General features: G+C 43.1%; 1 protein-coding gene across 1 annotated transcript in view; it reads right to left on the reverse strand.

Moving 5' to 3' along the window:
- The window catches only part of RAB3GAP2 (RAB3 GTPase activating non-catalytic protein subunit 2), a 586,520-nt gene that overhangs the window by 300,774 nt on the left and 272,494 nt on the right, over nucleotides 1-13,252 (reverse strand). Inside the window, exon 14 of the mRNA XM_078649806.1 lies at nucleotides 4,511-4,727. Coding sequence (XP_078505932.1) covers nucleotides 4,511-4,727 — 217 coding nt within the window. The remainder of the gene's footprint in view (nucleotides 1-4,510; nucleotides 4,728-13,252) is intronic.

The raw sequence follows: 13,252 nt of genomic DNA on the forward strand, positions 1-13,252 counted from the left end.
TTCTGCTGAAACAGAAGGTCCTCTCAAAGTAGGAGCCTGATCGAGGCCAAACGCCCATGCGTCAGATTTCAGGGTATCACACTGTCCTTGCCCAATCTGGAGTTACTAGGATGACTTGGGCACGGTTGTTCCTGATCGTTTTCAGAACGTCTGAGGGATACTTTTAACAGGAAAGGTAGCAATAGAAAGGCATACAGATGTCTGGTCTCCACTCTATTCAGAATGTGTCGCCGAGGGAGAGACTTCTTTGAAACTCCGGCATGCAAAAGTGTTGACATTGAGCTTTCTCTTTGTGGTGAAAAGACAAGGTTCTCCAAAAAGCTGAAAGATACCCTGTGCCACTTCAGAATATATCCACCATTTTCAATTCGCTAGGTACTAGCGGCTGAGCTTGTCCACCTTGGCGCTCAAAGATCCTGCCAGGTGGTTCACGACCAGGGAAATGCTTTGTGGCTACAGCCAGCTCTTTAGGTGAAGCGCCTCCAGACACAGGGCCTAGGACAGAGTACCTTAACCCTCCCCGCTTGTAGCAGTATCACATGGCGGTTGTGTTGTCTGTGAGAACTGGAACCAGCCTAACTCCATCAAGCTGATTTGGAGATGAGTAATATTCAAAGAGGAGAGTCCTCCAATATCCCACTCTAGCAGATGAACTCTCCATCCCAGAAAGGATGCATTTGGCATCAGCTCAGGGTGGGGCAGGCAGATGGATCTGACACCAGTCCAGTTGCAGTTGAGCCACAACTGCAGGTGTTTCCACACTCCTCCCTAATTTGGATGAAATGAGCTAAGTTCTCCTCATGCTGGCCCCGCTGAGACTTCAGGTTCCACTGCGGAGCCCATATATGTCACATGGCATAATAGACTAGCAGGATGCCAAGAGGCTCACAAGCCTCAGATCCACTCTCATCGAGACCCAGGACTGAGGCCAAAACATCAGCATCATAGCCCGAATGTCCTGGGCTCATTGTGGTAGATGGAAGGACCGAACCTGCACCATAACCAGGATGGTTCCAATGAATGGGATCCTCTGCAAAGGACACAAGTGAGACTTCAGCACGTTGATTGTGAACCCCAACAATGTCACGAGGTCCAACATCATCTGGAAGAGGCTACAACCGACTTTGGCATGTCTGCCTTCAACAGTCAGTCATCGGGTTAGGGGAAAACTGTGATCCACAGTCTCAGACAGTGTGCCGCGACTACTGCCATCACTTTCATAAGCATCTGAAGGGCACTGGTGAGGCCAAAGCGGAGCACAGCAATTTAAAATGCTCCTAGCCCATCTTTGAGCCGCAATTAGAGTCTCTGGGACTACAGGACTAAACTCTGGACAGATCCAGATCCTGTTATGCAGGTAGAAAGGCCTGGGGAACGTAATGTGTAGCCCAGGTGTCTTTAAAGCATTTCAATGCTGAATTGGCCTCCTCGCCATACAGATGTGACCCATCAAATTGCATGTCCAATAAAGAGGCTTGCATGTCTCTGGAGAATCACATGGATTTCATCCATGAATGCCACCGAAGCACTGGGCCAGTGCCAAGTGCTCTGCTCAGCAAGTCAGTAGTGTCTGGACCAAGCGCACAGTGTACTTCGCTGCATCCTGACCATCTTGGATGATTTGAGCCAAATGGGGTTGAAATTCCTCGGTGGCTGCCGGCAAGCGTGTTTGTCAAAGAATTGGTATACCTCTGCAGCAAGCAGCTGGCATTGACCAACCACAGAGGTAGGATGGCCAAGGAAAACATCCACTTCCTAAAGGTCTGAATTCGTTTTGACTCTGTCAGGATGTGTCATGGTGAAATAATTGGGGTTCACTCTACTGGTGGCAGCTTGAACCCACCCATAACTCTCTGGCATAGGGTGCTGTGTCAGAAAATCAGGGTGGCTTAGTGCCAAACTGTGGTGTCTGTCAACCTGCCTGTTTGGTGGAGGATAGGAACAGGGATTAGACCAGGGTCCCATAAGAGTGTCAGTTAGGGCATCATTAAAAAGGAGTAAAGGCTTTGATGAAGTTTGTCCAGGTGGTAAAACCTCTGTTAGAAAATTGGTTTTGCTGTCCATAGTGGGTAACTGCAAGTCTAAAGCTTCAGTCATGTGCCTCATCACCACGGTAAAGAAGGCACTCTCTTTAGTTGCTGGTCATGTGGAGAACACAACCTATTTTCCGGGGAAGTGCCCACACCATTGGCATCTTACAAGTTCAGATAGAAATTGTCAGCCTCATCATGAAGGGAAACATTTCCTCTTCATTACCACCTGGTCAGTGTGTGAGCCAAATAGCTGTTGGAGCACCAGGGTGCGACTCCAAGATAAAGGCATGTTTCTATATGAATTGGAATGGACTGGGGGTAGGTGCCTAGGTACAGCATCGAGACGCGACCTCGGTCAAGGCTGAGATGGACACAGCCAGAGTTTGCCAAAGTCAAATCCTGGCATTGATGTCAAAGGAAATGGTTGGATTTTAGTGCCAGATTGTAAGTCAGATCCCACATCAGAGCAGAACAGAGGCAAGTTCTGGAGGCATAAATGTCAGTAAGGGTAGACCACTATGCGGAATCCCAACTGAAAGCTTCTGCAGATCCTTGGGGCCCAAAAGTGCGAGAGGAGGGACCCGGATGAGTACTAAAAATGTGCAACATGTCCTCTCTAAAGGCCTTAGTTTGTTACTCTGCCACCCCATGCCCCAGAACTCATGGTGCATTGATCCCAATTGCATCAATTGCAGATCCCACTCTTCAGCAAGGGACAGAAAGTTAGACCGTAAAGCACCCTGACATACTCGCGATTTGTCAGATGAATCTGCCTCAATTTTCTGTGCTTTTGTTTTCATTTCAACTTAATGGATAACTTGAAGCTCGATGACAACCTGTTGCAGGAATGGGTCAAAGTCCTCAACTTCGAGAGGGAGACTTCAAAGATTGTGTCATTTTCAGCTACGTACAGCTTAGCTTTGCATGGTCACCTTGAGGTTCATGAGGATGCCCTCCTTGCAGGACAGGAGTTGTACTCCGAACCCAAACACCAGAGATAGCTGAATGAAGAATTTTGAGAAAACAACTTGTCAAAAGATAATGAAAAAGTTGGGAGGAAGCACCAGATTGGAGTATGAAGGAGCGGAAAAAAAGGAACTGACATCAGTGCACCAGGGTGGCGCTTATGTGCTACTCCATTTGTCATTTCCGGGGCAAAACAAAGTCGGAATGGAGTGTTATCACAAAGCCTACCGGCGTGCAGCAGCAATGCTGTTAAATCTTCTGGATCCAGTCTGGCACCTGGGCAAATTCTAAAGGTGAGGAATTTGCAGTTAGAAGTATCTACTATAGTACGCATAAAAGATATGTAATATTTTTAATGTGTTCCTTCACTAAAATGGATTTTCTTTTTTTAGCACATCTTTTATTTTGATTTTGCATCATACAATGTGAGCAGGTCATACGTACGTTATCAAGTTACATATATAGCAGAATAACAATTAGGAGGTATACATCAAGTGTCCATCACAATTAATCATACTGTTATCAACACCTATCAGGCTCAAGGTCCCTGTACAATATGTCCATTAAGCCCCTGGAGCTAAATTTCTATCTAAAAGAGCTAGAGCATTGCAACCCTCTAAAGTCCCCCCAGGCCCTCCACACCTTTTCCCACTTTTTAGGACATCCTCGCCCTTGGTACACCACTTGTTCCGCATTTTGACACCAGTCCCTGTTTAGCATCCATTCCCTTAATGACAGCGGTTCTTACTTGCCCCACACCCTGGCAATGTTTCTCTTGGCCACTCCCAAGGCGAAAAGTCATCCATATGTGATGATACTTGGGTCTAGGTGCTTCCCCAGACAGGTTCAGTAATAACTCTTTTGCATTCATTGGGACCTCAGACAGGACTCGGGCCAGCACCTCTGTGATTCGTTCCCAATATGACTGAATAAGCGGGCACGTCCATAGTATATGGAAAAATTTTGTTTCCTGGCCACATTCCCGCAGACATAGCAGTGAAAGTGCTTTCCCCATTCTGAAGAGGGGGGTTCAGGAGTAATAGGACCTGTGTAGGATCCGTAACTGTATCAAGCAAAATCTAGTTTTAATGGCAATTTCCATTGGACTCTGCAACGACTCAAACCACTCTATAGCCTCTAATTCCCCTAGATCGTCTGTTCATTTCTGACGCAGGGACAGCATCATATCTGGGGAGTTATTTAGTAATTTCTTACAGACCAGTGATATAACTTGCCAGGCCTGGGGCCTGCAAAGAGTCAATCTTCTAAAGGGGACGAATCTGGCAATGACTCCCTTAAAATGGGATTTTCAAGTACTTTATTTATAGTGGTCACAAATCGATAAGAGGTGCATGGAAGAGAACAGGAACTCACACAGTGCAATCAGGCTCTATTCTGCCAAATAAATAAAAGGAAACATCTGCTTGAGGTTCAATGACAGTGAATTGAAAGACACTCAACAAAAACTATGTGTAAAGCCATGCCCAGTACCATGAGAGCGCTTTTCCTACCTGCAGTATTTCCCCACATTAAAAGCCCCTACACGGGGGCCCTGCTGAGTGCTCCATACTTCTAGAATTCCTCTCCTTGGGGCATAGATTACCAGAAACTGAGCAACTCTTCTTGGACCCTGAGGACTTCCAAATGGGGAAAATTGGCTTTTATCTGTTTCTCGGTCATGAAGGTCCTCTGAAACCTGGATCCATCCAACTTGCGCATCACGATATCCTACGGTAGAAAATAAAGAGACAATCAAATAAAGATAACTAAAAGGTGCACATGCTTATTCAAAAGCTCATTTCACAAGTGGAATTTCACAATTCATACACAAAGTGCACATTCCATGTGTTAATACATATTCATGCTGCTCCAAAGAGTGAACTTGATAATAAGGTATGCACAGCTATACAAATTTTAACACTCCATCAAAGGTTTGATTAGTACTTACCTTTACAGGGTAGTAGACATTGTGATAATCTGCTTAACATAACGTTATAACACGTCCGAAAACTATGAAAGGGTAACTGGTGTATGAAAACGAACATTCCTCCCATCTCTGGTGACTTGAAGGGTTTGATGTCGCAGTGAGGAGATTGTACTTGAAAGACTGATGGCTAAAACCACCTGGAAATCATCATTACACCAATCAATACCTTTTTAACTGGTGGTAGACACCTATGTTACACTCCTCCTACTTTTGATACATAAAAAACAATATAAGGGAGGCCGGAGAGATACAACAGCTGGAAATGAACAGCGGCACACATGCTTGATGGTTGTAATAGTTCCATAATTGGTATTTCAAATGGTTCTTGCCCTCTACCTGCATTTACCGTGGAAAATTCATGAAGAACTGTGCTCTTAATATTCACCTGGTGGTTCCATAGTAAAGAACACAAACAAAAACTGATGATGCTGAGACAATATACCATTTAAACATTTCACTAAGTTAACTTTTAAGCAACACTAGGGAAAGGTGCTGTTAATATTTCCCTTTTACTCATCCCAAGCCTCCTCCGACTGATATGAGCTCCAAAACTAACAAACAAAAAAAAAAAATCTAAATCCTTCCTTTCTATCCCTCCACTATCCTTTTCAACTCAAATAACAGACTAACATGTCCACCACTCAAATTAATTTCATATTTCACGATACTGATTCACCTCTAATCTTTTATGGGTTCCGGAGCAGTGTGCTACTCACCGAAAAAAGCACTTCAACACCTCATCAAGGGTAGCAAGCGCTATACAAATATATTTTTGATATGTGTCCAACTTATTTGGAGAAAACTTTGTGATTGTTTATAGCGCAATTTTCTGTTGTTCCTTAGGGTCCACCTCTATCATTCATATATCATATTTTAAATTTAATTCTGTATCTAAATGTTACTGTGTTTCTGTACATATGCCAGATAGGATTATGGTGCTTTCTTTGTTAAAAGGTTTACATTCTCTTCCTTTTCATGATGGTGCTACACACATCTATCGCTAGGTGGCTCTGCCTATATCCCCAAACAATATGTTGTCTAAGTATACTTTTTCAATAGGTTTTCTCAAGTGTCTACTTAGAATTTATTTGACAATAACATGGACCCTAATCCTGAAAGTTATATTCCTCAAAAGTTAAATTGAATATTTCTGAAATGCTTACAAAACTGAAGCTCACCATACTGGCTTATTGTTTTGTTCATGCCTTTCGAAGGTTATCATGCAGATTAGGCCACAAACATCCATACAATTTTAAGGTTAACTCTTTATTATATGTAATACAATTTACAATATAATTTATTTCATCATAACTATATCACAGACATAGAATCAATTGCTAAACACAAGAGCGATATTGAGTTGGCAACTAGATTCAGTGCAATCAAGTGCAAGCAGTGCATTTAGGGATCAGCCACTTTACATTACATAGAACTGTATACTTATAATGCATATACCTAGCTATAAAGTAGTAGAGTGCTGTGTTAGAGTACAGGAAACAAAATGAGTGAGATTTACAGAGTGTGAGATGGGTGGACGTACACATGAGAGGTCCCTCACAGGTGTACTCTTGCCTTCTGCAGCACCTCCTAAAATTTAGCCACTCAGCTGGCATTGTATGCGCTTCTGTACATTATAAATACTGAAAACCTCAGCAGATGGAGTAGTTTACCTGAGGGACAGACGTGGACATATACACAAACACACATGCTGTACAAACTGAACAAGAATAACAAAGGAAAGGGCTGCACCAAAAGCCAAGGCTGCTTCTTAGAGAGGAGGCTTTCAGCATTCGTGCGCTGGTGAACCGCCGTGTTGATCGGAGACCCCCGCGGAGTGACTGGGCGACCCGTGGCATATTTCTGTGAAGTTTTGATCCTGGGATATGTGTTACCCAGACTAAGCGACCTGTGAGAGTGCTCCATACAGGTGTTATTTCACCATTTAGAAGAATGTCTCCATCCTGTGAGATCTCACGAAGAGTTCTGCCTGATTGGATCATCATTAGTTCTATTATTACCCTGTCCCGAGGAGGCCAAGATTTGTTGGAAGGCCGAAATGCAACCGCGTCGACACTTTCCATAAAGAAGAGTCTGATCTAATCTTGAAATCAAAGTGGAATTATATCCATCGACACATTCTTTATATTTAGGTTCTAGATCTCCCTTTTTGAACCGACTGTGTCTGACTACCTCGGAGTGTACTTCCTAGAACAAATAGGAGGCCACTTAGCTTTTGCTTTAATAATTTTCTCTGGGTGAAGAAGGAATTTTTTGTTATTACGTGCTTTTTGTACAAATTTGGTGTATTTTGTCTTTCTTTGTTGTATATATCTGTGTACATATGTATGTATATTTGTGTATAATGTAAATTTGAAATCTACAGAAATTACTGAATAATGTTTCCGTGTGATTACGATAAATAAAATATGTAATCACGTCTTCAAATAGTCGTGATGGTATCTTTATCTACAAAATAGCGGACGAGTGGACAAGAGTCCCTAATATAGGAGAATTAACAGTCCCCTATTATATCTAGATATTAGATATCTATTCCTCCTTTTCCATTTTTCCAGTTTGCTTGCACCAAAAGCCTAAGCATGCCTTTGGCAAGAGAGTGAAAGAAGCTGCCCCAGATCAAGGAAAAAATGCCAACAGCCCGGTACCAGTAAGACCAGTCGGCCATGATTTCACTTCCCCGCCTGACCAACATGTGGGATCGTAGGCATTTACTTTATTTCACTTACCTTCTTTTCCTTTAGATTCACGTTTGAGAGCATCATAAAACATATTAGGATGTAAACTGTACACACCCTCTCTAGAATATGTTTTAATATACTTTAATGTTACTCCACTTGTAATACCAACAAACACTATGTGTATGGTACATGACAACTGCCTTGTCTCTTGGTTCACTAATTGCATTGCGGCAGAGCCATGTGGGTTGGGAAGGGGCGCAATTAATGTTTTAAAATCATGTTTAGAAATTCGAAGATTGCAAAAGGTCACAATGGTTAAAACAGTCCAATGGCTTGAATGAAGTGACAAGCATCCGCAGGTAAAACACTTGAATTTTGAAGAGGCTTTATTCTACTGTTACATGACTATCTGCATGTTGTGTGTTGCTGGGAGAGCTGAGTGAGGCAGACGCATGGGCTCTCTGCATTAATCTGTGGCTTGCCCGCCTCAAGGGCTGCAAATCAGAAAGCAGATGCATTTGGTGGGTTGTCTCTGCTACTGACAGTGTGGGCCCCGTGGCAGGCCAGGGTTGAGGTACACTGATAGAGGTGTTAAGAGTTATTACTGGATACCGGGACGTGAAGAAAGGTGGGAGATGATGGGCACCCTGGCGTTTTAGGAGCTCTGGGAACACAAAAAATGGGGTATGATCGATCATGACTGATGCACACTGGCAGACCTATCGTGGTCCTGCAGCCCAAGGTCGGGGGCACTGCCAGAGCTCCAGATGAAGGGGCCAGAGGCAGACCACGAGGTGGCAACAGGAAGCACTCATCCGGGCTTGCTAATGCCCCTCAGCTGACTCCTCATAAGACTTGAGATCTCATTATGGAAGGAGCCCGGCGTCAAGGAGACAGTGCCTATCCACCACCAAAAGCCAGCATTTCCAAAGGACAGAAGGAGCAACCAATTGTGCTTCAAGCCCATATTCTGAATACAGCATGTCTTGAAGAGACAGCACAAGTGCTGCCTAGGCGAGACCTAAAAAAACTAAAGGTGAGCTTTCAAAGCTATGTGCTCTGGAAAGAAGGCAAAACATAGTCTGATTGATGTCAACTGTCCACGAGAAGAGTCCATGAGAATCAGATATACTGGTACAGCGCACCTAGAATAGTTCGGGAGGGGAAGCTAGGGGAAGGAATGAGGTATTGACATTACTTCATGTACACCGCCAGAACAAGCTGTGCTAGCTGCTTTACGTATGTAGTGTTGTATAAGATGTTAACATGTTTTTTGCCTGGAAACCGGGTGGCATAATTGTACTGCAGTGGTAGGATGTGTTAGAGGGGGAGCGGGGAAAGCGATCATTATTTATACTATGGACTGTAGCTAACACTGCCTCATTCGGAAAATGGAGAACTCGCTGGTGTATTCCCTGTCAATGGAGAGAACTGTCATGGGTTGATAACATGATTCATTCAAACAAATGTATAATTCGGAAGTGCAAAAGCAAAGTAAACAGTAAAAAAAAAAAAAACAGTCTGATTTATGTGAAAATAGGAGAACATACTTTGTGATGAAAAAAATGTGGTGAAGGATCCTGCTGACATTCAGAATGCACATGCATGCCCAGTGTGGTCTCCTGAGTCCAGAGCTATGTGAATAATCTTCCCTCTTTTCTGTGTAAGTATGAACAGAATCTTCAACAGACTACAAACAAATAAAAAAGTATAAATGAAGAAAACTGCCTGACCTTGTATCACAAACATATTTGCTCTGGGGTTGGGCTCTGGGGATGAGGACCCAATGACTCATTTGTGTTTTAACGAGTAGGAAGCTGGTTCAACTCTAGGTCTCTCCAGTGGTTCAAGATGTTTGTGAGAACTTAATTATTGAGAATCCAATGCTGATCTTTAAATTACACGGTCAGCTTTTCAATTGTGTATTTTGGGAAGGTTTAGCACAACTATCTGCCAGGTTGAATAAGTGACCTTCAAAAAAGTCTAGATTTCATGCATCTCTATTAGTTCAGATAGCTCATTCTGTAGTACTAGTGCCTTGGAATAGGATGGACCTCGAAGTGAATGACAGGTGAAGTAACTTAAAGACAAGATGAATGACTTTCACGAGTAGTCAAAAGAACTATGTGAGCATTACATCCTAACATTTACATTTATTTCAAATGACCGAGAAAAAAGTTAATTCTGGAAGGTAGCTTCTCTTAACAAATATTTCCTTCACTACCACCATAAGAAAGGAACAAATTACAGAAAAAAAATGCTAGGAACGAGTGAAAGCATATGCCACACTAGGGGTTCAAGAAAGCAGTTTATGTAGAACTTCTTGACCCAAAGATGCATATTTTTTGTTTGTTAACAATGCATCCAGTCAGTAAGTCTTACACAAGGCATGGAAATAGCCCTAGTACCTGCCTGACACATTTCAGCAATAGCAGCATGCCTCTGAATAGTCAATAATACTGCCTTAGTTTGCGTGGAAATAGTGTGAAGTGTTAGAAGTGATAAACTCCTCCTGTGTCTTACGACGTTAATGAGGCTACAGTTACATTTGCCTTTTTGTTACGAGGGGCACGATCACCAGAAGTAAGAAAAGGATCATTCCACTTAGAAAGACAGTCACATTCTTACCACACGACACTGGTATCATCCATGTTGTGGAGTCTATTATATAAGGAAACTAACACCCCTCGCTGAAAAATGTAATGAGATATTTTCTAGCAATGGTGGAATTCCCTCACAACCGTAGAAATTAAACAGAGGAGCGCTCTCAGTACTCTTATGGTAAACTACAGATATTTTGAGGAACTATTTAGAAGCTAACCTATTTTTCTTGCCAAGGTAACAGCAACTAGGAAAACCACTTTCTGTGTTACTAATTTATTGTCAAAAAATTAAACCCCATAGAAGAGGATGAGGTCTGGGTGGAAATGTAGAAATTCATCTTAGTGCTAGGTTTTAAAAGGACAAAATGCATTCTGTCATATTTATAGAGGCAGTGACAGCTGACAGAAATGTTTAGGGTAATCAACTAGGATTGCTGAATTTGTTAAATATGTCCTAAATTTTAATAAATCACCAAAGGAGATGATATTTGAAAGCACAATGTGGGGTTTGAAGCCACTAAATGGGCAAGCAGAGAAAACTGTTCAAAAGCAGTAGGTGTGGAGGAAGCTGGACAAGAGGGCTCAAATCTGGTGCCTGTACGGCTTTAAATATTACTATATGAAACTATTAGTTAGATGTGCTAGGTATTGCAGCTGCCTACTTCAGAGGCGGCCTTAGACAACTGTTTCCATCTTCGTCCTTTGAGGTATTTATTTATTTATTTATTTATGACACTTATAAAGCGCAAACAAATGCCCTAGGGCATCTCGGCGCTGTGGACGAGGCAGAGAAGAGGAATGGAAGAGAGCTTATTGGTTAAACAGCCAGGTTTTTTATTTTTCTTCTGAAAATGGTGAGAGTAGGTCAAGATCTGATGTCCGTGTGCAGGGAGTTCCAGAGTTTGGCTGTTGAAACAGTAAAACGCCGGTCGCCCCAGGATGCAGTTTTAGTCCGAGGTACAGACATCAGGAGAGCATTCGTGGAACGCAATGCTCTGTTGGGGACGTAGAATGCCAGGGATTTGAGGAGAAAATGAGGGCCTTGTATGCGGGAGGCTTTATAGGCTATGCAAAGTGCCTTAAATTTTATTCGTTTTTTTACCGCCAGCCAGTGGTAATCTTTGATCACTAGGGCGATAGGTTTAAATTTTGGGGTGCCTGAAAGCATTCTTGCGGCAGCATTTTGTACAGATTGCAGTTTATGGATAACTTTTTGCGGGGCATTGATGAGGAGTCCGTTGCAGTAGTCTAAGGATGACATGACAAAAGCAGTGACCAGTGTTTTACCTGAATTGGGGGGGAGAAAGGGGAGGATCTTCTTTATGGATTTGAGTTTCTAGAAAGATGCTGAGACGATGGAGTTTGCGTGTGCTGCAAACGTTAGTTTATCATCCAGGAGTACTCACAGGTTGTTGACCTTGGTGACTGGTGTGGGCGGGGAGCCCAGTTCAGTGGGCCACCATGCTCCGGGCCAAATGGGGCAAAGCTTGCAAAATATCATTACTTCAGTTTTATTGGAATTTAATTTGAGGCAATTGGTTGCCATCCAGTTGCTGATAGTCAGCATGCCGTGCTGGAAGTTGGCCGCTATTTTCTCTCCGACGTTTTTTATGGCTAAGACCAACTGGGTGACGTCCGCGTAAGTTGTTAGGCTCATCCCACAGTCCTTGATGGCTCTCGCTAGGTCAGTCACGTAGACATTAAATAACGTAGGACTTAGGGATGAGCCTTGGGGGACCCCACAGGGAAGTGTCATCTGGGCAGTGCTGAAATTGCCCAGTTGAACCGTTTGGGTGTGATTGGAGAGAAAAGAAGCGAGATCTTTAGCTTCATCCTGCTTGCCTATGGCATTGACACGGTCAATAAGGATGTTGTGGTCGAGCGTATCAAAGGCAGCGGATAGATTGAGTAGAATGAGCACCGCCGTTCCTCTTTGATCGAGAATGGTTCTTATCTTGTCAGTGGCTTACAGTCTTCCTGGAACACAGATGTGCTCTAAGGTGGATGGCTGGGATGGTGACCGTAGTACCAAACTGTTGGCTGGATTAGGCTACTTGAATGCACAACGATACATAGCAGGGAGATGGGGAAGTGTGAATTCTCCCTCTCTGACTGAGTGGATGGATGGATGGATGGACATGTGTGCCCTGGTTGAAGGGCAGGTTGATAAGGCCAGAGGCTGCCCCGCCAAAATACTAGAGTATCTGATCCAGATGGACCCAACAGCAGGCCTTTGCCTCAATGGTACAGAGATACTGGCAATTTACATTATGTTATGGATGTCGTGAGTGCCTCATATAGGATAATGTTTTTAATTTTCCCCTTGTGGTTGGGCGGTGTTTGAATAAGAAATGTGTGTCTAAGACTATATCCTGCTGTTTGACAATCATATCTTGAAAAAGTAGCTTAATAAAGGCAATTACTTTTTTTAAATGCTCTGCTAGATTGGCAGGTTGAGATCTGTGGGGTGTCTAAGGAAAATGGCATGCTTCATGCCCCACGAAAGAATGCCACAAGTGTTCTGAATGCTTGGCCCTACCAAGATTGCAAAAGCAGTCTAGGAAAACACTGCCCACCCATGATTTTACTAAATGCTGCCTAACAGCCACTCAGTATTATGCAACAACAAAGGATCATTTGGATTGCTTGGGGCAGCCAATCCAAAATACTGAAAATAAAAGTAGTTTCAACCATTTGGATTGGCTGATCTCAAAATGGTACAGCACCTGGTTGGCAAGGGTGACAAGATGGTCAGAGCAGGAATTATGAAATGGTTTGTGCCCAAAAGCAAGATGCAAGATGTATTTCTCTGCTCATGGATACAAAGCAAATCCTGATATTTCTCTGCTCATGGATACAAAGCAAATCCTGAAAACAGCTGATATGACCAGCAATGCAATACCCCTTCCTACATATAGAATACATTAAACACCGCAGGTATGGGTTCCTGGATGTAGGTGAGAAATA

Source organism: Lissotriton helveticus, chromosome 6 (genome assembly GCF_964261635.1).
Source record: "Lissotriton helveticus chromosome 6, aLisHel1.1, whole genome shotgun sequence".
Taxonomy (NCBI): Eukaryota; Metazoa; Chordata; class Amphibia; order Caudata; family Salamandridae; genus Lissotriton; species Lissotriton helveticus.